The sequence below is a fragment of the Lolium perenne genome, chromosome 3, assembly GCF_019359855.2.
Source record: "Lolium perenne isolate Kyuss_39 chromosome 3, Kyuss_2.0, whole genome shotgun sequence".
Classification (NCBI taxonomy): domain Eukaryota; kingdom Viridiplantae; phylum Streptophyta; class Magnoliopsida; order Poales; family Poaceae; genus Lolium; species Lolium perenne.
The window spans coordinates 284,102,858-284,127,804 of record NC_067246.2 but is presented as its reverse complement, the minus strand read 5'-3'; the positions used below and the strand labels follow the sequence as shown (position 1 = coordinate 284,127,804).

Below are 24,947 nucleotides of genomic sequence, written 5' to 3'. Positions count from 1 at the left end.
AAATGCATGTGCCTCTCCACTCCAGGCGAGGCGAACGTTGTCTCAGCATAGTCAGTGTGGCGTGTGATGCAGACACTTGGTCTTGGACAGGATGGATGATCCGGCTGCATGTAATTAATTAAGGTAACCGATCCATCTTTCTTTTGCGATTTCTTGTTGACTCCGCGGCGATTTCTTGGGTGCAGTTTGTTTTTGTGAGTTTCGATCTAGTCTTGCCAAAGAATGAATAGCTGCAGGAAATAGTAGAGAGAGAGAGAGTGAGGAAAAAAAAAAGATCCCTCCACATAATAGGGGGGTGCTTGCTTGCTTAGAACACGCACGCGAGGAGGCCAGGCTGGCTGATTAAAAGACGGAGGGAGTGCGTCATGCAGCAATGCGTGCATGACCGAGCCAGGCTGTCGATTCTGCATTCAATGCGCGCGGCCTTGACCCCACGGAGGGTGCGCCTCTTTTCCTGGTTGGGGAAGCGGCTGCTGGATGATCAACACCAGGCTGGCCCACGCCGTCTCCATCAAGAAAGCGCTCACCCTGGCGCAGGCCCAGCCCCAGCCGGAGCAAGAGCCGGACAAAGCAGCGAAGCCAACACCGCCATCCTCTGACCGGGTGATCTGAACATTGTCATGGCGAGGAGGAGCACCAAGAGGCCTCTTGGTCACAGCTAACCTCTGTGCGACCAAATCAAACTCCAGTATGCTATCTGTGGTGATCAGCCAGTGAAGGGTGTTACCAACAAGTGCGCTGTGACTCAAAAGATTTATGCCCTTCCGTGGAAGCGTTGTTGAGACGAGATCACTCCACACGCCAGTGTCGGAAGAGTAGACACTTCCGAAGATGCTGGCTACATCATTGTGGTGGCAAGCGCTCAGCCCGACCAGTTTGAAAGGGCTCGAGTGGCAGGCGCCATGCACGTGGCCCTGGTCGCCGGCGGCGCAGAGCACCGCCCCGCTGTGGATTTGCACAATCCCGGAGTCGCGGAACTGCTGCGGGTAGGCTAGGACGCAGCGGCCGTCGGTGATGGGGTCCCACACGATGAGCCGTCTCCGCCTACAGTCGTCGAAGAGTATGCGTCCGTGGCGGCAGTCGAGGCACGCCCATCCCTCGCTGCCGTCCGACCGCAGGGAGAGGCGGCGGGGAGGGATGCGGTAGGGCGGGTCGAGGGTGGATCTGAAGGAGAATGATCCTACCTCGTACGAGAAGTCGCCGAGGAGGGGAGGCTTCCCGTGGTGGACGCAGAAGCGGCGGAGGAACTTGGGGTCGGTGGCGAGGCGTCGCCAGCGCTTGGAGACGGTGGACGCGCGCAGGAGGTAGGGCGGCTGCGGCGGGAGGCGGAGCAAGATTTCGTGTAGGAGGTCGTCGTCTTCCAGCGGATGTGCCGGTACCTGCGGCGGCGAGGAGGGCCGGCGGCGGCGGTGGCTCATTTCGCCCCCCGGTCTATTGGATTGGGGAGTGGAGTGGAGGGGGGATTTGGGGTTTCTCTCTCTCTTTCCGCGAGAGGCAAAGGTCACTCTCTCCTTTGTTTTGTCGAACGAACAAGAACAAGTACAGTATGGTTTGTTCTGAGTTTCTTTGAACGTGCTCTTGTGTTTGTTTAAAAATGTATGGTTTGTTCTGAATTCTGACACACACAAAATCTGACGAGACGAATGAGATTATTGAATCCTAATTCGCATTGAGGCTACGCTATGCCTGGCTGGTTGGAAACAAACATCAAACTCAGCCATTAGACTTGGAATAGCATGCCTAGTCTAGCCTCTAATGGTGATATCTGCATCATAATTTCAATGCCTTTGGTAAAATAGAAGACATCCTTCTACTTTTTTTAAACGAGGCAAGATTTGTCATTTTCATTAATAGAGAAGAATAGGTGGCCAGTTTATTAATAGAAAACCAGTCAAAACTGGTACAAACGCCCTCGTCGACCATCGTCGAGCACGGCCGATGCGAGGGCACACACAACCACTAGCGTCATCGTCATAACTCTGCAACAACGACTCGGACTTCCCCGAAGAAACGACCAACAAATAAGACATTGCCATCGGCACTGTGAAGCTCAGGACGACCTATGCTAAACAGGTGGTTCCTCGTGAAGGGACATGCAACTCTGACCCCGATGACGAGTTCCAGAGAGGAGATGCGCAAGACCGCGCGAAAGAAGAACTTCACCCGAGTGCGTGGGGTTCAGGGGTCTAAGTTCCGGAGAGGAGGCACCGCCCACAGCAAGGGAAGACCAACATGAAAAAAAACTCGGATATGCCGGAGCAGGGCCGACTAACAAGGTCTTGCCGTGACCAAACCATCGCTCTTCAACGTCATCGTTGCCACACAAGCCACCACACGGAACTCTCGCATCGCCGGCCAACTGTGAACCGCCATGTTGTGCAAGCCCATCCCCGAGGAACCACAAAGGGAATAACGATCTCCAAAAATGACTCCTCCTGAGGGGATGTCGCTATCGTCCACCCCTGCACCGCACAAGGTGACCCGGGGTTGAGGGGAACAGGGAGCTCCACGACGACCCCTCAAGGAGGAAAGCGGCATCCACGGACAACGTGTCGTTAGGATTTGGCTCGGAGAAACCCAGACCCCTCAACCCCACGCAAATCGGACTGAGGCGGAGAAGACCAATGGCGTCGGCGACCTGCAACCCCACAGGTACAAACACCTCCGAACGCGACGACAACGTCAACAACGCGCAGGAGCCACCTTCCTCATCTCCGACGAAAGCCAGCGGGCTAGACCAAGGCGCCGACGAGATTTGGCGCCCCAAGCTGCAGCAACCCGATGAACCACACCGGTCAGCCTGCAGCCCATGGTAGAGAGCAGGAGGGGCTGCCACCCCCTCCCCCCCCCCCCCCCCGCCCCCCCGACGCACCGAGCAAGAAGACCTTGTTGGTGCCAAAGACAACCGCAAGCAGGGCGTCGAAGACAGCCGTTAAGATGCGCCAACTGCAAATCTTGACACCGAGCCTCCCCCACCTATATCTCGTGTCGTCAGGGACGCTACGCGTGCGAGACGAAAGGCCCACCGTCCGTCGTGTGGGCTTCACCCGGCGGTTTTCCCCCAGCAGGCATGCGGCCGGTGTGGCCAGGAGGTATGGCGGCGTGGTGGGCTAGGGTTCCCCTGAGCCGCCCCTAGGAGGCGACGACGGGGCAGGGAAGAAATAAATATGTAATATGATGAAGACATCTTTCTGGTTTTGATAAGTTGGTGTTAAGGTTCATGATAGGCAGATAACTTAACTAAAAGCCCCCTACCTGCACGAAGGAATTGTGTCATTGTGTGAACCTTTTTCTACTCTAGCTGGTTCTTCACTTCTTCCACTCATTTCGAGCATTCCCATCTACGAGCAAAGTGGTCTGGCCTGGCACTATGACATGGATAGACTATCCACCATCAAATCCTCCTACAAGGTGCACGTTGATATCATGTCATTTGTTCCAAAAGTGGTAAAAACTGAAGCAGTCTTGGCGTGTAGTTCAGTTGGAGCCTTGGAGGATGTGCAATTCAAGTGTCATTTCTTGGTCTGCTCGTCGTCTCCAGTTGATTTGTTCCACCAGGTCCTCTCTTCACAATCTAAACGACCTTTGCTGGCTGTTGCTCTTCCACGAAGGTACAAGGAGAATCATGATGAGAGCAGCCTGGCTGTGAAGGACCTGGTGAAGAGTATTTTTCATAGCAAAGCCGAAGATGACCACTGAACTGAAACATCCTCAGTTAATTACCACACACAGAAAATTTGATAACCTGGACTGCGCGCTCATGGATGTACACAACGAGAAAGGGAGATTGAGGGGTTATCCACCAAGACAAGGATGGAGATGCAGTTTTTGCGGCCACCGGGACGGTTAAACATGCAACCGAAGCCCTCCACTCTGAAACTGAAGAGTTGGCTCAGGCTGTTCATGCAGATGAATATGGGCATTGGGCGAGCAATATTTGCGGTGGACAACCTAAACCATCAAACTGGAGCAGATTACAATCGATTAAAAAGCTAATGCTCAACACTGACGAACTGATCCAAGTATTTCAGAGTTCACTACATATTAGATAGCTGAAAATAACACCAGAGTGTGCACATTAGATAGTTTCTACAAGTCATGTCTTCAGTTCACAACAAAAATAGATGGTCATGCCATACTCCAAGGGCCAGCATTCCAGGTTGAAGTACAAAAGTAAAGCTATTTCTGCTTCAGACTATTGTAAGATACCTGTGCACAAACCAGTATCATTAGTTAAATCAGCTGCATTAGCTTCACACTCATTGAACTTGTGAATATTTTAAGCCAGATCATTACAGCACTACTATAAAAAAAACATAATAAGAAAGTGAAAATGAGCGTGAAATGAGGTAAGTCCGAAAACACTCAATCTACCTGAAACACAAAATCATCTTGAAACAACGTCAACATTTTTATATGAAAAAATGTAACTAGTTTCAAGCCTCAATGTGCCAGTCAAGTTACAGACTTGAGATATCAGATGCTTTAACCTAAGTTTTCAGTGTCTCTATTGTGGATTTAAAGCTTGAAGGTAGCTCATGCTATAAGACAAGTAATGTAGCAATATGTAGACACAATGTAGCGATTTCCAGAGACACTACCGTAGAAAAACGATACTGTATAATTCAAATGTAAATGCTACTTGACAAACAAGAAAGGCATGAAAGGAGCAGAAATCAATTGGTCTCTTATTATAGTATTACTAGTTTATCTCTTAAAACAGTCCAATATGAACCTACGAAAACCAGCACGTCAAGTACAATAAGGCATATATATTGTGGTGTCCCGCTAACAACAAAAATAGTGTAAAAAAGCTATCAACACAAATATTATTCTATGTCCCTTGAGCTCACTTGATTCTTGACTCAGCATCTAACAAATATGTGGACCGCTTATTAAGACCACAACATAGGTAACACATGAAAATTCAGAACCACATTGGAATGAACAAGAGATAAAGAGGCAAGTGTACATTTTAAGGCATGAAGTCATATGCAAGACAAACTCTTCAACAAAAGATGAAGTAGTGAAAAATATATGTCAGTGTGATTAATAGCAAGATAACCACAGATAACCACTATCTTACAGAAACAATTATTAACGGAATAAACACAACTATATTTCTTCCCTCAAATGTGCCAATAAAGTTCCTGTTTGACATATAAGATGCTCCAGTTCAACTCTACTTTAAAGATTGTTTGTTGTCAATTTTCACTTGTTATGTGACTCATGCTGAAAATATAATGTATTTTAGTTGTACAAAGATGGTCAATCGTAACTACAGGGGTAGTTCCGTAGACACACCAGATGCTACTTCCCGGTGGCCAATCATATAACCTTCAGCCTGCAGTCAAGTTGCCAATTTGACACACCAGATGCTTAAACATAAGTTCTTAGTGTGTCTGTTGTCTACTTCAAATTTAACACAGCTCATGGTACAATTGGTGTAAATGTATGATGTACAAGAAGATGGCACCGATAAAATTTTGTTGTATGTGCGTATTTAATCTATTTATATGTAAATGCTAGTTCTACGATGTGACATCAGCTAGTACACAAATCAATGATCTCATATTATATTAATGTACTGGTTTATTTCGTACATAATCCGATATAACCCTACAGTATATTAGATACAAGTAGAGAAACAGTGGGGTCCAGCTAGAGACAGAAATTTCATAGAAATGGCTAACAACAGAAATGTTGTTCGATCACCTAAGCTACTATTTACTGCCGCACACTAATACTCCTTTCAGTATCTGACAAATATGCCAACCACCTTCCAAGACCACAACAATCATAACAAGTGGAAAAATCAGTGAGCATTCTGGACTGAACAACTGAATGTGAGAAAAGAAAAGTGGCTACCACACATCTGAAGGCATGCAATCAGCCATCTATTTTCTATCACATACAACCAGTTCAAAGCCCTCCCCATTCAAGCACTTGCAGGACAACTCCTCAACAAAAAGATAGAAATAGAGTAGTGCTATTTATTTCATAAGGTACGATAGCTGTTATAGAACTGTATTACTCCCTAAAAATTGTGTCAACTAAATTGCTCAATTGTAATGGTCTCCAATTCAAGTATACTTTGAAGTTCGCTTGTTGTGGCTCGTGCTGAAAAGATGTTTACTTAATTGTGTGCAGATGAACAATAATACACTACCATGGTAGTAACATAGGCACCCACAGTTCAATGATAGCATATAAACAGAAAAGACAGCAAGGCTATAAATTAATAAAAAAAATGTTAAGTTTGTAGTTCACACTTCAGAAGAACACTAGTTATTCCTATGAAAAACAATTGGATTTAGAAGTCGCCAATGTTAAGATGAGCAAGCAGTTACCTTCAGTGAAGAAACTTGTGAAAGGACGATAGATGAAATTGCCGATGCCTTTGGAAAGTTCCTTAGACTGCATTGATTCAAGGTCAACCATGTAGAGAGATGACTGCACCCGCAAAAAGATTGCCTGAACATCATCCAGATAGTGCAGTATAGATGATTTGTCCTTGTCAATCCTAGACTCCAATCCAAGAATCTTCTGCAGTTCAAGAGTCTTCTGCAGCACCCATGTGACAGCTCCATGAGAATCGACCTTCCTGTCCCACATTTGCAAGTAGGGCTGGTAGCGAGAGCCAGACAATGCAGCAAAACCAACACCACAATCCTCTGACTGGATGATCTGAACATTTTCATAGCGAGGAGGAGCACCAGGAGGTCTCTTGGTCACAGCTAGCATCTGTGTGTCCAAATCAAACTCAAGTATTGTATCCATTGCAATCAGCCAGTGAAGGGTGTTACCAACAAGTGTGCTCCTCCTGGAAAATCTTATAATACTGCACCACGGAAGCGTTGTTGATACGAGATCGCTCCATATGCCAGTCTCCGAAGAGTAGACACTTGCGAAGATGATGGCTCCATTATCGAGAGGGCAAATGCTCATCCCGGCCAGTTTGAAAGGGCTCGAGTGGCAGGCGCCATGCACGTGGTCCTGGTCGCCGGCGGCGCAGAGCACCGCCCCACTGTTGATTCACTGAACCCCGGAGTCGCGGAACTGCGGCGGATGGGCTATGACGCGGCGGTCGTTGGTGATAGGGTCCCACACAATGACCCGACTCTTCAAGTAGTCGTCGAAGAATATGCGTCCATGGCGGCAGTCGAGGCAAGGCCATACCTCGCGGCTGCTGGGTGGCAGGGAGAAGCGCTCGGGAGGGATGCGGTAGGGCGGGTCGAGGCAGGATCTGAACGAGAATCTTCCTCCTTCATAAGAGAAGTGGCCAAGAAGGGGAGGCTTCCGGTGGTGGATGCGGTAGCGACTGAGGAACTTGGGATCTTTGGCGAGGCGTCGCCAGCGCTTGGAGACAATGGACGCGCGCAGGAGATATGTCGGCTGCGGCGGGAGGCGGAGCAAGATCTCGTGGAGGAGGTCGTCGTCTTCCAGCGGATGCGCCCGTACCGGCGCCGGCGAGGAGGGCCGGCGGCGGCGGTGGCTCATTTCGGCCCCCGGTCTGTTGGATTGGGGACTGGGGAGTGGAGAGAGGATCTGGGGCTTCTCTCTTTCCGCGAACGTGCTCTTCTGTTTGTTCTGAGTTCTGAGGGACACACACAAAAATCTGACGAGACGAATGAGATTAAGAGCATCTCCAGCTATATAGACCCGCCCTATATAAACTGCGTTTTAACAGCGCGAGCCCCAACATTATCGGGCCGTTTGCCCTATCCCAAGCGTTAAACTTTAGGCTCCGATTACAGCGCGCGGCATCGCTCGACGCAGCGCGAAGAAACCCGCGCTGAAACTTTCCTCGCACCTCGTCGCCCCACCGCCCAATCCCTCGCCTCCGCGCGGCCGTCGGCGCAATCCCGGTGATGGACGGGGTCCTCCGGCACCCCACCGACGCCTCCGTACTCCATTCCACCTGCTGTCGCCGCCTCCGTCGTGTCGCCGCCCCATGCGCCAAACCCTTGCGGTGGCGCCGAAGCTGGCAACACAATTGCCGTTGCCCGAGCTCTCTTCGTCCCACCGCGCGCGACGCTGCACACAGCTGCCGCCGTGCAGGCCACCGGCAAGGCACGGGCGCCGCCGAGGAGGGAGATGCCGTCGTCCAAACGCCCGTCCGCGGGCGCCGCCTCCATCGCGCCGCCGAAGAAAGTGAAGGCGACCGTGACCCGCCGCGCAACCTCCGCCACCGCCTCCACCGACGAACCATCCGCCGCCGGCGCCTCCGTCCGGCGACCCATCCGGCGCACATATGGTGTATGAGGAAATGTCGGGGAGGTAAGAAACACTTCTTTTCATCCAAATTTTAGTTTAGATGCATACAGAGCCGAAGAATAATGAATTTCATTGCAATGTAGAGTCGGTGATGAGTCTTTCATGTATGCAATGAATGTTGGATCTTCGTTTATGCATGAAGACACTGTTGATGGATGGGAGGAATATGAGGATATCGATGAGGAAGGAGAAGGGTTGATTGAACCTCGCCATGCCGGTCGGTCAGCGAACTACACCATAGCGGAGGACAAGTTGTTTTGCAAGACATGGTTGACAATTGGAATGGATCCAACAACCGGTACCGATCAAACAAGAGGCACATATTGGATGAGGATGAAGGAGTACTCCGATGCCAACAACACAAGTGGGAACGAGTGAACCATGCGTTCTCTTCGGTCTCGTTGGTCCGACATCAACACCGATTGCCAAAAATGGGTGGGCGTCCAAGCCAACATTGATGTCATTAACCCAAGTGGCACAAATGAGAATGATAGTGTAAGCAATTCTACTACTATGTTGACCATATGGCTCATATGTGGTGGATACGGTTGTAGTTCATATAGCTTATCTATTCTCTTTTGCTTGCTTTGTAGAACTCTATGGCTCAAGGATTGTTTAGGGATGTGGAAAAGAAGAACAAGAAAGGCAACAAGATTATTAGCAAGCCATTCACCTTTCATCATTGATATGAAGTGCTAGGGAATGAAGAAAAGTGGAAGACCCGCGGGAAATTGGATGCGGTAACCATGGCGGCCAATGCAACCGGTGATGCAACAATCATCGATGATGATGATTCAAGTGACGAAGGCAAGAACAGAAGCTCCACTCCTCACTCGGTCAACAATGGGCGGAGGAATGTGCTTGGTAGGAATACCGCCAAAGATATGAAGGGAAACACGTGCACTGATGAACGCAGATTGCACACCATTGGGGAACCCCAAGAGGAAGATATGATGAGCACATCAGCAAGTTTTCCCTTAGTAAGAAACCAAGGTTTAATCGACCAGTAGGAGAAAGGCGTGACTTCTGAAGGCGTTGCTAGCTGACTTGTGGCAGGGCGCACTACCGTTATCAGCAACAACGTGGAACCTGCACACAACACAACCAAAATACTTTGCCCCAACTTACAGTGAGGTTGTCAATCTCACCGATTTTGCTGAACACAAAGGATTAAATGCATCGAGTGGAAGGAGATGTTTGCAGAAATTAAAGAGAACAGAGCTTGCAGTAAGTAAACAAAGCAGGGTTGCAGTGGATGAATTTATAAGTGTAAAGGAAAGGACCGGGGTCCACAGTTCACCAGAGGTGTCTCTCCATAAAGATAAATAACATGCTGTTTGAACAAATTACAGCTGGGAAATTGAAAGAATATCGATCATACATGACTGAAAGAACATCTCTCATAATATGTTTTGTGTGTTTGATGTCAATGTATGTGATACACTAATGTTTGATGAAGTGGTGCAGGGATTATATAGATACATGAATATAAGTGACTTGTGTGGAAAAACGAGTCAAAAGATAGCTGAAAAGGATTCACCGGGCCGGATAATTGATACGTCTACAACGTATCTATAATTTCTTATGTTCCATGCTAGTCTTATGACAATACATACATGTTTTATTCATACTTTATATCGTTTTGATGCATTTTCCGGAACTAACCTATTAACAAGATGTCGAGGTGCCAGTTCCTGTTTTCTGCTGTTTTTGGTTCCAGAAAGGTTGTTCGGGCAATATTCTCGGAATTCGACGAAACAAAAGCCAAACATCTTATTTCACCGAGACGGACCAGAACACCGAAGGGGAGACGGAGAGGAGGCCCAGGGCCCCCACACCATAAGGCGGCGCGGGTGGCCCCCTGGCCGCGCCCAGATGTGGGGAGGGAGCCCCCTGGCTCCCCCGACTCCGCCCTTTCGCCTATATATTCCCTCACGACGGAAAACCCTACAACAATTGACGAAACTCCAGAAAGAGTCCAGGGGCACCGCCGCCATCGCGAAACTCCGTTTCGGGGGACAGAAGTCTCTGTTCCGGCACGCCGCCGGGACGGGGAATTGCCCCCGGAGTCATCTCCATCGACACCACCGCCATCTTCATCGCCGTTGCTGTCTCCCATGATGAGGAGGGAGTAGTTTTCCCCCGAGGCTGAGGGCTCTACCGGTAGCTATGTGGTTCATCTCTCTTTCCCATGGTGTGAGCTTTATGAATATGTAGATGTTACTCTTGTCTATTATGCACTCTAGAGGTTACTTTAAATATGAACTCCGGATGTTGTGGAGCTTGTTTACTCCGGCTTGAGGGAGCTCTTGTAGCCCTACACAATGAATGGTGTTTGTTATCCAACAAGAGAGTGTTTGAGAGTAGCACTTATTTGTTCATCTATGTGATCATAGGCTTTGCAATCTAGATGTCATATGCTATTCAAGTGTTTTATTATGTGAACTTTGGAGTTACTGTGACCTCGGTGTAATGGTGACAGTGTGTGCACCGTGTGTAACTCCCTTATGAATTGTGGTGTGTTAGTACCTCCTATGAATGCTCACGGTGACAGTGTGGGGTGTTTATTAGTACTTGGGAATACGCCTTTGAGGTGTGCTTTTGCACACTTGCCCAATGAATTTGAGTTCTTTATCCAATAAGAGAGTAGTATGATGAAGTGCTTATATTTATATTCAATTATGATTGTAATGTTGAGAGTGTCCACTAGTGAAAGTAGGATCCCTAGGCCTTGTTTCCAAATACTGCAAACATCGCTTATTTACTGTTTTACTACATCTTTACTTCCTGCAATATTTACTTCAGATCGCAATTACCGTTTACCACCATCTATACCACCTGCGTTTTAATATCTCTTCGCCGAACTAGTGCACCTATACATCTGACAAGTGTATTAGGTGTGTTGGGGACACAAGAGACTTCTTGTATCTTAATTGCAGGATTGCTTGAGATGAATATCTCTGACCTCTACCTCCCTGAGTTCAATAAACCTTGGGTGATTCACTTAAGGGAAACTTGCTGCTGTTCTACAAACCTCTGCTCTTGGAGGCCTGATAGTCCAAAACGTATCTACTTTCCCGAACACTTTTGCTATTGTTTTGCCTCTAATTTGTGTATTTTGGATGCAACTAACACGGACTAACGCTGTTTTCAGCAGAACTGCTCTGGTGTCTCGTTTTTGTGCAGAAATCCAACTTTCAGGAAAATCCTCGGAATTTATGCTAAAGGTCTTATTTTTCCAGAAGAATTACGGAGCCAGAAGGGCAAGCCAGGTGGAGGCCCGAGGCCCCCACACGCTAGGCCGGCGCGGCCCAGGAGGGGGGCGCGCCGCCCTATTGTGTGGCCGCCTCGGCTGGCCCCCGATGCCCTCCTCTGGACTACTTAACGCCTTCGACCTAAAAACGCACGGGGGGTTAGACGAAATCGCCAGAAGACATCCAGTATGCCGCCACCATCGCGAAACTCCATCTCGGGACCAGAAACTACGTTCTGGCACTCCGCCGGGACGGGGAATAGGAGGAGATCATCGCCATCATCACCACCGACGCCTCTCCATCGACCAACCATGTTTCCCACATCCATGTGTGAGTAATTTCCCCGCTGTAGGCTGAAGGGGATGGTAGGGATTGGATGAGATTGGTCATGTAATAGCATAAGATTGTTAGGGCATAGTGCCTAGTGTCCGTAATTGGTACTTTTATGATATTGTTGCAACTTGTTATGCTTAATGCTTGTCACTAGGGCCCGAGTGCCATGATCTCAGATCTGAACATGTTATCAATTCATGATGATATGCATTGCTTTATGATCTTACCTGCAAGTTGTATACACGTATTGTTGTCCGGAACCCGAGGCCCCAAAGTGACAGAAATTGGGACAACCGAAGGGGAAGGCGGTGATATGAGGATCACATGTGTTCACGGAGTGTTAACGCTTTGCTCCGGTGCTCTATTAAAAGGAGTACCTTAATTTCCAGTAGATTTCCTAGAGGCCCGGCTGCCACCGGCTGGTAGGACAAAAGATGTTGTGCAAGTTTCTCATTGCGAGCACGTACGACTATATATGGAACTCATGCCTATTGATTGATTAGTACTTGGATACCGTTTTATTATTATCTGCAAATGCCTTGCCTTGATTGTTACATGAGTTTCTCTCATCCATGCAACGCCCGTTCATCCATCCATGTGCCTACAGCCTGCTGTTTACTATAATCACTACTGCTGTCTTTGTTACTCTGTTGCTGTTATTTCACTACTGCAACTGCTACAAAACTGTTACTATTGATAAACCCTTGCGAGCAAGTCTGTTTCCAGGTGCAGCTGAATTGACAACTCCGCTGTTAAGGCTTTCAAGTATTCTTTGTCTCCCCTTGTGTCGAATCAATAAATTGGGTTTTACTTCCCGCGAAGACTGTTGCGATCCCCTATACTTGTGGGTCATCAAGACTATTTTCTGGCGCCGTTGCCGGGGAGCGTAGCTTTATTTGGAAGTTCACTTGGATTGATATTGTTCGCTACAAATTATCCATCATGGGTAAACCTCGTGATACTAAAGTCACCATATTACCATCCACTACAAGAAAAGGTACAACTCTGAGTACCTCTGCTGCTCTTGATTCACCATCTGTGATAAGTAAACTTGTTTCACCACCACAAGCTTCACATGCTGGTATTTCGGCTGAATCTGAGAACTCTTATAATTTTGATGATGCTTCTACTGTACTTGATAATTATGGTTCGTTAGGATCTTTAGATGCTACAGTTGCTAGGTCTAGACAAATTGAAAATACTGAAACTCCTAATGAAAATGCTGCTACACCTGTTAATTCACCTGAGTCTGTTGAATACTCTAGTGATGATCTTGATGAAGATTATGTAGAACTTGATGATGATTTTATTGATAAATGCAATGCTACTACTGATGCAAGAAAAATTAAAAATTTGCTTGCACAACATATTGTTAGATATAAACTGTCTCCTGATCCTAAATTTGCCACATCTCCTATAAACATTAAGGATAAGGATTATGATTTTTCACTTGATTTGTCTCATATATCTATTGTTGAGAAAACACCTTTTTGTGGTACTGGAAAAGAAAGCGATGTAGAACACATGATTGAGCTGTCTACTCTAAGTAACTTGTTTTCTGATGATATTAAGAAGCGTACTTATTTCGTTGCTAAATTTTTTCCTTTCTCATTAAAGGATGATGCTAAAACTTGGTACAATAGCTTGCCACCTAATTCCATTGATAGTCCAAAAGAGTTGCTTGATGTTTTCTTTCGGAAATACTTTCCTGCTAGTGCTCAACATATTGCTTTGCAGAGAATTTATAATTTTGATCAGGAAGATGGAGAGAAATTGCCTGAGGCTTGGGCTAGATTTTGCTCTCTTATCATAGCTCGGCCTGGACATGATTTGGAAAAGCATGATTTACTTGATATATTTTATAGTGGACTAACCATTGAGTCTAGGGCATACCTAGATAGTTGTGCTGGTTGTGTTTTCAGGAAAAGAACTCCAGGGCAATATTTGAAGAATTATTGGCGAGAATAGGCCGGAATCATGATGATTGGTCTACACCTGAACCAACCCCGACACCAATATTGAAGAAGAGGGTTATGATTAAATTAAATGATGAAGATATGAGGGAAGCCAAGAAATCTCTTAAGGAGAAAGGTATTAAATCCGAAGATGTGAAGAATTTACCCCCCATAGAAGATTTATGCAGGATAACTCCCCCTTCATCCATGATTGAGGTACACTCTCTTCAACGCTTTACTAGGGAAGACTATCCACCATCAAATCCTCCTACAAGGTGCACGTTGATATCATGTCATTTGTTCCAAAAGTGGTAGAAACTGAAGCAGTCTTGGCGTGTAGTTCAGTTGGAGCCTTGGAGGATGTGCAATTCAAGTGTCATTTCTTGGTCTGCTCGTCGTCTCCAGTTGATTTGTTCCACCAGGTCCTCTCTTCACAATCTAAACGACCTTTGCTGGCTGTTGCTCTTCCACGAAGGTACAAGGAGAATCATGATGAGAGCAGCCTGGCTGTGAAGGACCTGGTGAAGAGTATTTTTCATAGCAAAGCCGAAGATGACCACTGAACTGAAACATCCTCAGTTAATTACCACACACAGAAAATTTGATAACCTGGACTGCGCGCTCATGGATGTACACAACGAGAAAGGGAGATTGAGGGGTTATCCACCAAGACAAGGATGGAGATGCAGTTTTTGCGGCCACCGGGACGGTTAAACATGCAACCGAAGCCCTCCACTCTGAAACTGAAGAGTTGGCTCAGGCTGTTCATGCAGATGAATATGGGCATTGGGCGAGCAATATTTGCGGTGGACAACCTAAACCATCAAACTGGAGCAGATTACAATCGATTAAAAAGCTAATGCTCAACACTGACGAACTGATCCAAGTATTTCAGAGTTCACTACATATTAGATAGCTGAAAATAACACCAGAGTGTGCACATTAGATAGTTTCTACAAGTCATGTCTTCAGTTCACAACAAAAATAGATGGTCATGCCATACTCCAAGGGCCAGCATTCCAGGTTGAAGTACAAAAGTAAAGCTAGTTCTACTTCAGACTATTGTAAGATACCTGTGCACAAACCAGTATCATTAGTTAAATCAGCTGCATTAGCTTCACACTCATTGAACTTGTGAATATTTTAAGCCAGATCATTACAGCACTACTATAAAAAAAACATAATAAGAAAGTGAAAATGAGCGTGAAATGAGGTAAGTCCGAAAACACTCAATCTACGTGAAACACAAAATCATCTTGAAACAACGTCAACATTTTTATATGAAAAAATGTAACTAGTTTCAAGCCTCAATGTGCCAGTTTGAGATATCAGATGCTTTAACCTAAGTTTTCAGTGTCTCTATTGTGGATTTAAAGCTTGAAGGTAGCTCATGCTATAAGACAAGTAATGTAGCAATATGTAGACACAATGTAGCGATTTCCAGAGACACTACCGTAGAAAAACGATACTGTATAATTCAAATGTAAATGCTACTTGACAAACAAGAAAGGCATGAAAGGAGCAGAAATCAATTGGTCTCTTATTATAGTATTACTAGTTTATCTCTTAAAACAGTCCAATATGAACCTACGAAAACCAGCACGTCAAGTACAATAAGGCATATATATTGTGGTGTCCCGCTAACAACAAAAATAGTGTAAAAAAGCTATCAACACAAATATTATTCTATGTCCCTTGAGCTCACTTGATTCTTGACTCAGCATCTAACAAATATGTGGACCGCTTATTAAGACCACAACATAGGTAACACATGAAAATTCAGAACCACATTGGAATGAACAAGAGATAAAGAGGCAAGTGTACATTTTAAGGCATGAAGTCATATGCAAGACAAACTCTTCAACAAAAGATGAAGTAGTGAAAAATATATGTCAGTGTGATTAATAGCAAGATAACCACTATCTTACAGAAACAATTATTAACGGAATAAACACAACTATATTTCTTCCCTCAAATGTGCCAATAAAGTTCCTGTTTGACATATAAGATGCTCCAGTTCAACTCTACTTTAAAGATTGTTTGTTGTCAATTTTCACTTGTTATGTGACTCATGCTGAAAATATAATGTATTTTAGTTGTACAAAGATGGTCAATCGTAACTACAGGGGTAGTTCCGTAGACACACCAGATGCTACTTCCCGGTGGCCAATCATATAACCTTCAGCCTGCAGTCAAGTTGCCAATTTGACACACCAGATGCTTAAACATAAGTTCTTAGTGTGTCTGTTGTCTACTTCAAATTTAACACAGCTCATGGTACAATTGGTGTAAATGTATGATGTACAAGAAGATGGCACCGATAAAATTTTGTTGTATGTGCGTATTTAATCTATTTATATGTAAATGCTAGTTCTACGATGTGACATCAGCTAGTACACAAATCAATGATCTCATATTATATTAATGTACTGGTTTATTTCGTACATAATCCGATATAACCCTACAGTATATTAGATACAAGTAGAGAAACAGTGAGGACTCTTAGGGAAAGAAAAACACTTTTATCTCTCAGCAGTTAGACCGGCTATGGGTGGGTTGGTTATATACTGCGCCTTCCTTCTTCGAACCTTTTGGTTATAAACTCAATTCCGCACTGCTGCTGAGTCGTCGGACTTATCCACCTCAGGGATTCGTGGAATTTTCGTTTTTGAATTGCGTTGGGAGAAATATACCAAAGATTGGCAGATAAATAGACTCCTTTCCCGCTGCTAAGAAATTCATCCACAGAAGATGGATTGGTTGGTTCATGGAACAAAAGTGAAACAAAAGAATCATAGGATGGATTACCTGCTGAAAGATCTCATCACGATGAAGACAGTCTACTTCAGCCTGCTCGCCGTCACATCTTCGATCAGGTAGCTGGCCGGCCATGGCGCTCGCTCTCCTCTCCTCGACAAGCGAGGCACGCAGGAGGTAGGACAGCTGTGGGGGCAGGCGAAGTAGGATCTCGTGGAGTAGGTCGTCGTCTTCCAGAGGAGGTGCCAGTACCACGGATGATGGTCGGCACCGGCGGCTGGTCATGTCACTCGGTGAAGTTGCTATTGGAGCTTGCCGGCCATGGCGCTCGCTCTCCTCTCCTCGACAAGTAAAAGTCAAAGTCTAAGTCACACACGCTCCCCGCACGCGGTTGCTGGTGGTGGCCTTCTATTTATAGAGAAGGCAAGGTCTGAATTTTGGTGAGTGGAGAAAGGATGAAGAGCGGGAAGCATGAAGGAGATGACATTTAGGTTCTCTCATCTTCAAATTGGTTTGCTTGAGCGTGAGGATGGAGGGCCTAGATTAGTGGTCACACGGATTGGTGACATGGCACATGGTGATTTACTGCCCCTAATAGCATAGCTGTAGGGAGGCGCTACGTATTTCAAGGAACAACGCAGTTTCACCTATGCCTGTTCCCAATGCTAATTAAATGTGCGCCTATTCCTACTTCGCTTTCTTTGTCAATGGATTTTTTTTTGCCTCCTAGTAATCTGCTTCCTCCAGCGGTAAGATGGATGTGTTTTGCATCCTAGTGGAAGAAAATGTTAACATATAGAGTACGTGAAGAACTTGAAGTGATGCTTCCGAGTAGGTAAATTGAACTTTTTTTTTTTGCGAAAGGGTAAATTGAACTTTTTATTAAAAGATAGAGCAGCCCTAGCTGGTGCATGGGAGCAAGTAGCTCGATCCTAACCAGAGCGATAGGAGCTAGCTTGTCATCATTCATCAACTAGCCCAGGTCGTCTATTGGATCAACATTCAGAAACTGGGTAGAGTTCAACAGTAAGCAAGCATCAGCAAGAACTGAAGAAGGCTCTTTGTTCATGTCTACAAAGGCTGTCTGCGCCACGGCGGCAAGCCTTTGTATCACGCCGTGTTTGGCCGAGCTAGCAGCAAGATGCCAGGAGATGATCGAGACCTCGCTGGTTCATGGGAGCTAGCAGATGGATCCAAATCAAAGCAACACCCACCGGCCCAGGCCATACTTACGTATTCAGAACATCAACAAGCAAAGGTAATGCCCGTACATGGGCATCATTAAGCATAATCAATTATCAAAGAAAATTCTGAGCTGAAATTGATTTGAAATGAAAACCACCATACACACTGAAATCGGATTACACACTCAATTCCAAGATCCTAGTACAAAAATAATGCCAGAACGTGGGCATCCTCCTACGAATGTGCACCGCAATATACATCCACCTCCGGTGCTCACACATCGAAATCAGATGTTCCTTGTTCCTCTATCAATTCTCCGCCACCTCTCCGGCAACTTGCTCCATCATCCATCACCCACCTCTTTCCCACAAATCAACTCTATAAATCAGCCATGTTGACAGTCACAAGCAAAAGTAATTGAGAAAGTGCAGCTAGTTTCAAAGGATTCTACCACACAAGATTTAAGGAAGAGACCGGGAATATAAATCCTTTGTGGTTCATGATATTTGCAAAAACATTGTGATCATAAACAAAATATACCCATGGGTGGCATCATAAACAAAAAGGAAACTGAGAAAGTGTAGCCAGTTTCATATGGCTAGTTACAAATGCAGAAATTTCTGCATGACCTATATACTATTATTTTAACAGTCAGATCACAGAGCAGATAGAATATCATCACCAGCTTGAGGTTTCTTAACTTCGGGAATTTTGTATGCCAGAAAATAGATACTAAAGATGATTCAAACACCGATACTATCAGCAAGCATACTGAAAAACTGATACTTGCATCCATGTCATGGTAAATAGATATATGTACATAGTGTGCGTACATAAAATAGATGTACAACTGCTAGCTGACCATGATACATGAAGGACCTGTGAACCTTAGGTAACAAACAAAGGGGCTAGGAATGTGATAAAGGGGCAAGAACCAAGTCCACAACAAACCAAGCAAATACTCTAATCTGATGGTCCGTAGTGTACGTCACGGGATAACACAGTAGATCACAAGAAAAACAATACCTCTCCGTGGATCTGTGTTCGAGCCACTGCACAAGATTATATCAGCTTATTGTTGGTCTTTCATTAAATGAATCTCTTCATTAGCACCAACGGCTAGAGCGATGTTATCTGTTTTACATCAACATTACACAAGTAAAACAGAGATACCTTTGATGCAACTAATCAGTAAATAAAAAATTGCACCCTTTGTTGGATTCTTTCAACAATCCTGCCTTACCCTGCAAATATATACATGAGTAGAGTCATCATGTTGGATTCTTGTGCCTCATTTGGATGCAACAAGACAAGAAATAAATTCCTGAAATAGTCAGAAATTAGCCATACAAGAAAAACTAAGAAAATGCCTCAAAAAAATAAAAATGGAGAAACAATGGAGCACTGTAAGGTAGTAAAGTTTACAATTTGCCCCGATTCCCAATAATACATTAACATTCAGTGGGCCAAAAATGTTTCGGAGTATATCATTTAGTTTGTCCTAAGTGAACTGGTAAATACTTTCCTTATCTAAGCATGTACTTAATCCGCGCCTAATAGTGGAGCTATCATTGTTTGCATTGTTCGGACACTGAAGACATGAAAGACAACCGCATAATAGTTTCTCCATGTACTTACTTAACAAGCAAGCGATCATACAAACTATTAAATACAACCGCATAATAATTAACATTTCAATAAATTAACATTTCCGAATGTCCTTATTCACTATATTTTATTTATAGCAATATTTAGCCATCAGTTTCTAATGCTTCCCACCATGAAACGGATGATGAGGTGATAAACCTATCTCTTTAGGTTTTCAAACAAGTAGCCATCACTAACAGTCAAATGTCTTAATTTGCTTATTTTATTAAAAATGAAACAAGATTGTTAAAGATCATAACATGAATTTAGCCATCAGGCGTACAACATTGCAATTCATAATATACCACACTTTGACGTGCAAACACAAATATCTAGTCATTTGACCTCTAAAAAGGTGCCACGGAGCACAATTCACAATCCATGTTAGACTGCATAAAGGTGCCACATGGTCAATCTTTTGGTTTAACCTCTAGAGGTGCCACAAATATAAGTGTACAGATTAAACACACAAATAGCATTAAGAAGTTCACACCAATCCAAGGATTTCACAGGACCCTAGATAAATATGAAACATTTTGCAGTAGTGCCAGTAAAAAAGTTAGTCCTGAGAATAAAAAACATCAGTCAAACAAAACTAGCAGTCAGTGGCCACATAAAGCTCCAGAAAAACCCTTGGCCATATGAAGACCCTCAAAAAAGATACATGCCCAAATGGACGAAACATGCCCAACAAGAGCCAAGATATCTGACATTTCTCACCAGATCAATGAAAGATAAACACATGAAAAGGAGAGAAGAAACACGGTTAATAAATGTTTGTGGCTGATGTGCTGCTCGATCAACAATAGATCCTCGTGTTCTTATAGTCTTTCTTCGCTTCCCTTGTCTAAGACGTCCAATTTCGTCCAATGTTGCTCATGTACCACAGTTTTCGATAAGCTCGGCAAAATCTTCAGCTTCCTCCAGTTACAACTAAAGTTAAGAAAAAATAGATCAGTTACATGAGACGGACAAGTTGTACTTCATGCTTGTGAGGACTGAGTAATGCAAACCGGCAAGTACCTCCGTTTGGCGTTTTCGCATCTAAAGCTACTTCACAAGTTTTGAAACCTTCCAAGTTGTCTGTTGTCATCTTTGTGTTTCACCGAAAACAAAAGGCAACAATATCAAGAGGAAGTGGAAACATAAATCCCTAAACACCGAGTCAAGCATTAAGGTTTCACCAATTCAAGCATTTCACAACGAACACGTATAAAGATGAAACATTTCACAAAGTGGCGATAAAAAGTTCGCTCAGAGATTGAAAAACCAGTCAAACAAAACCGGCAGTGAGTAGCCGCATAAAACCCGCAAATACAAGACCTGGGCCAAAACAAGAAACAGACCCAGCATAGATGCTAGCTACCTAAATCCCCTACACAAGTGTCAGATTCTTTCACCGAAATGGACGAAACATCCCCAAAAAACCCACAACGACCGCTATCTTTAAACGAATCGATGAAAGATCTACATACGAACAGGAGAGAAGAAACGGGGTGGGGAGGGTCTGGTTTTCTTACTAGCGATCTCGTATCGCCGCAGCTAAGGTCTTGGTCCCCGGGGAGCAGCTACCTCCTCGCCGTGTGGCACCTCTGCAGTACAACTCCGCCTCTCGTGTCTGTGAAACGCAAGGCAACTTCAGTCACTGGCCAAGGAGAAAGAAAGAAAGAACCTTGGAATGGGAGAATGCGTATGAATCCTTCATACATTGATATGGTCATAATTAACTAAATGCACTGTTGAGAAGGGACACCGAAAAAGGACAGGTTTAGACAAAGCACAGTACATCAGGAGCACCATCGGGATAATTGGAAGTGAAATCAGATTCACTTGCAATCAATGTCGGCATCTCTGACTTACAACGAGATAACAATAGTTTTATGTTACAAGGATGATCCCAAAATACATCAATCTTGCATTTGAAAATCTTACAAATACCACATTCACCTAAAACACGGAAAGTTTTTGAAAAAATTGCCGTATGCACGAGTCACATCACAGTAACAACATACTATCCACTACCATATTAATTAACTAGATGGTCCATGGAAGCTATCCAGAATGGATTAATCAATGGAAAATGACACCAATAACACCATGCTGCCATTAGATGCATAAAGGAAGGCAACAAACATAGGGGACCCCATTTGTGGACACGACCATGCATGGTGTCAACCATCTCAACTTGCCGATAAAGAAACATGCATATGGATCGTGACTCGGAAAGCGATGGATTAGATAAATGAATTGTTCTTACCTAAGGTGTGCCGCTGTGTCGAGTTTGCGCCAGGGAGGGAGCCACAGCTGCGGGGCATTTATCCAAGCACCTAGCGGTCGTAGTCAAGAGAGACATATCTGGATGAGCCACGACGCACAAGCGGCGTCGGTGTGCCGCCTAGATCTGGCCTTTCCTTCTTCATATTTTCTTCTTTACCTGAAAATAACAACACACAAGATGAAAAATTGGTCTTGGTAGACATACAACACACAACCCCGAATTGGGAGAACAAAAACCAAAGGACTCAATCTCAAGTTCTACACGATGAAGATGTAGCATAACAAGTAGATTTATCTAACTCTGATCTGATTACTACGAGCCATAAAATCCATGCAAAACAATCAGGGAAGCATCATAATGATTGTGATGATTATAGCTCTTTCAATCATGTTTCACTCTACAAAATCACTATATGCAAAATAACATCATTATTCCTCCAGTGATTCAACTATATAGAAGAGATGGACAAACACAATCTTAAATGCCAGATTGTCTAGAAATATTTGAACACGAATGTAACGAAGTATATAGAATAGTAACGGTCTATTTTAATGTGCCTTTGAGTTGGAAATATATACAGTAGTAATCAATCACAGCGCGCAAACTCAGGTCTCTCGTTCATTCGTGCGTACGTACGTCCTTTGCAAACAAAAGTAAAAGGAGTATTCGAATGGTTTAATTCCAGCCAGCTCAGCTCAACCTTTCAGCACATACCCGTATAGAAACGTTGCCCCTTCAGCTTGGATGGATTTTGCTGCTACTAGTACAAGATTGGGCAAGGTACTGTTTTTTCGTAAACTAAAGTTGTTCAGCTTAGGCAGCGATCCAAATGTTCTGCGTGGTGTACAAAATTTTGAGAAGGTACTTTACCTGCCAGTTAACTATATTGTGGGAATTAGATTGACTAACTGTAAATGTACGGCAGTACCTTATAAAGTAAAATCCTGAAACAGGTTCTTCAGTTGAACAACTTCTTAATACAAAAAATTACAACCTTGTAGCAGTTTTCTAGTTGAACGGTTTGTGAAATTGCAAGCTTAATTTGCAGTAAGAATCACAAGATCAATACTGTGTGTAAATTATAACCTATTTTTATTGCCATCTGACTGGCAAGAACATACATAAAAATGCAGACACCAAGCAGATGTTGAGCATGTGCAGCAAACATACATAGATACATAGCAAACCACTAGGTATGGTTGGAGACTAAAAGCCAGACTACCTCGCCGCCACAGATTCATGTCCCTCGTGCTACTTGAGGAAGCCTGTGGCCGAGCCGAGCTGAACAGCAGGTCCTCCCCTCCAGCACCATCATCCGTTGCGGAGCTCACTGTATGGATGGATGGCGTTGCGTCGTGGTGGCAGCCGGCAGCAGGTATGGATGGAGCCATGGAGTGATGACATTTGCACGATTTCACTAGCAAGACACTTACATGAAGACCCATTTTGAGACGTGTAATGATACTACCAAAGTCCAGAATTCAGAACCCAGACTAACCCAGACTGATAGAAAAAGAATTAGAAGCAAGTTGCACGGATCTTCTCGCGAACATGCTAATTCTGGTTCTGCATTCCTTCCTTGTGACTAATTCTTACCAGGTAGGAGAAGAAGAAGCAGGGTCCAAACATGAAATGGGGACGAATTCAGAACTCGGACTAATCCAGACTACTAGGAAAAAATCAGAAACAAATAGTACTGAACTTATGGCGGACATGCTAATTCTGGTTCTGCATTCCTTCCTTCATGACTTGCCCACTTGTTGTACGGATGGGTGGGTAGCGCTTAGGGACAGGAATTACCTTGATGACTTGCCCACTTGTTGTAGCGGCTGTCACACTGCTACGAGAAGCTATCTTTAACCCCAATCGTCTGCTACTCCTCTTCGGTCTGGTCGGAAAAGAATCAATTTTGAAGTCACGGAAATGGAATTGGGGGAGAAGGAAGATGGTTCAGATTGGGCAGAGGTCGATACCTTGAAGACGCATGCCTCTAGACACGTGCTTCGTGGTTGCCGATGGTGGCGGTGATCGACATCGTCGCCAGCGGGCGCTGCGTCGTCGTAGCCGCTAGGGTTCGCGGATGTAGGCGTTGCTGAAGTTGTCCTTCGGACGAAAGGTGAGGTGGGCGGTAGATGAGCACGAATACAGAATCTGGCACGTCGTTCACCGTGGCCGGCTTCCAAAGCACCGGTGGAAGCGCACGGAGTCGGAGATACAATGGTGAGGCGACGATAGGTAAGCTGTAGACCAGGCTACCCAGGAGCTTCACGGAGGGAGGCGTGAGCATGGGGGTTAAACGGGACAAGGGAGCGGCGGCGAGCGGCGCCGGCATGGTCGCTCTGGGTGGGTAGCGCTTGGTGGAACAGAGTCAATGAGAATGGAGCAAAGAGGGGAATCAAAAGACAGGTCGGTCGATTCGTTTCTTTGGGTCCTGCATTCATGAGGTGGCATCAAGCTTTGTTTTTCTTATTGGAATTGGAAAAGATCGAGCTTTGAATGCATCATCGATCTCTTGCACACGCTGACGGTCCATTCCACTACTAGTATCTGACTTGTCAGTTGGTTGATTCCACTATGTTATATTGTGATCCAAATTCTAAGAAGAGGCTAACTTCTGACGAGCGGAGCGAGGCCCGTTCGCCCCCCGCGGTACGGATCGTTGCCACCGTCTATATATTTTCCATGTAAGCCGCCGCTAGGGTTTCGTCGCATCATTGTACACCCACGGCGTTTGTAAACACCACCGAAATAGTGAAGTTTTGCTGGCTGGCGCCCGTGGTTTTTCCCTTGTGTGTTGCAAGGGTTTTCCACGTTAAAATCTCGTGTCCCCTGCAATGTTTTACTTTTCGTTCTTCGTTTATTGTGCATCTCGATTGTAACTCACTACTTAGAGCATTTCAACCGGTGCTTCCCAGATAAGTGTCGGCCGAATTTTCATGTGTTCCCACACCGATAGCTCCATAGGTAAAGCCTCAAACATAAAAAATAAAAATAAAAAAGAGCCATCTGTGCCGATGCAGCCAACGGAGTCCATGAATGGCGGTCCTCCTCCTCCTCCGCGTTCGCCACCGGGCCCCGTCAGAGCATGAGGTGCATGGTCGGCCTCCTCCGCATCCTCTCTTGCGATAGCCCCAGGTCGCCGCCACCCGCCATCGACGCGTGCCTCATTGGCCTGGAGGAGTCCGCGCCGCCTCCTCTCGCTCATCGATGCCGCGGCCGAGTCAGCTCCTGACGCGCCCCTCCTCTCCCCCGCCGGAGATG

General features: G+C 45.2%; 4 protein-coding genes and 2 long non-coding RNA genes across 6 annotated transcripts in view; all 6 read right to left on the bottom strand.

Annotated features, from left to right (window-relative positions):
• Positions 1 to 410: 410 nt before the first annotated feature.
• On the bottom strand, positions 411 to 1,418 carry LOC127344275 (uncharacterized). Its single transcript, XM_051370513.2, has one exon. It carries the CDS (start codon positions 1,416 to 1,418, stop codon positions 411 to 413), a length of 1,008 nt encoding a protein of 335 aa, XP_051226473.1.
• A 2,566-nt stretch (positions 1,419 to 3,984) lies between these two features.
• On the bottom strand, positions 3,985 to 7,586 carry LOC127344273 (uncharacterized). Its single transcript, XM_071828512.1, has 2 exons — positions 6,351 to 7,586; positions 3,985 to 4,209 (listed from the first exon to the last, which is right to left on the bottom strand). The coding sequence occupies exons 1-2, from the start codon at positions 6,946 to 6,948 to the stop codon at positions 4,196 to 4,198; spliced, it is 612 nt and encodes a 203-aa protein (XP_071684613.1). The 5' UTR covers positions 6,949 to 7,586; the 3' UTR covers positions 3,985 to 4,195.
• Positions 7,036 to 7,500, bottom strand: LOC139838197 (uncharacterized). The gene has a single exon (XM_071827571.1). It carries the CDS (start codon positions 7,498 to 7,500, stop codon positions 7,036 to 7,038), a length of 465 nt encoding a protein of 154 aa, XP_071683672.1.
• A 6,864-nt stretch (positions 7,587 to 14,450) lies between the features above and the next one.
• The window catches only part of LOC127344274 (F-box protein ETP1), a 64,634-nt gene continuing 54,137 nt past the window's right edge, over positions 14,451 to 24,947 (bottom strand). The window contains exon 2 of the mRNA XM_051370512.2: positions 14,451 to 14,892. Coding sequence (XP_051226472.1) covers positions 14,879 to 14,892 — 14 coding nt within the window. The 3' untranslated portion in view covers positions 14,451 to 14,878. The remainder of the gene's footprint in view (positions 14,893 to 24,947) is intronic.
• Positions 17,868 to 19,671, bottom strand: LOC127344284 (uncharacterized). The gene is made up of 3 exons (XR_007877883.2): positions 19,005 to 19,671; positions 18,788 to 18,895; positions 17,868 to 18,139 (listed from the first exon to the last, which is right to left on the bottom strand). It is a non-coding gene; the product is annotated as an uncharacterized lncRNA (long non-coding RNA).
• Positions 21,672 to 24,072, bottom strand: LOC127344287 (uncharacterized). The gene is made up of 3 exons (XR_007877885.2): positions 23,660 to 24,072; positions 23,487 to 23,574; positions 21,672 to 21,842 (listed from the first exon to the last, which is right to left on the bottom strand). It is a non-coding gene; the product is annotated as an uncharacterized lncRNA (long non-coding RNA).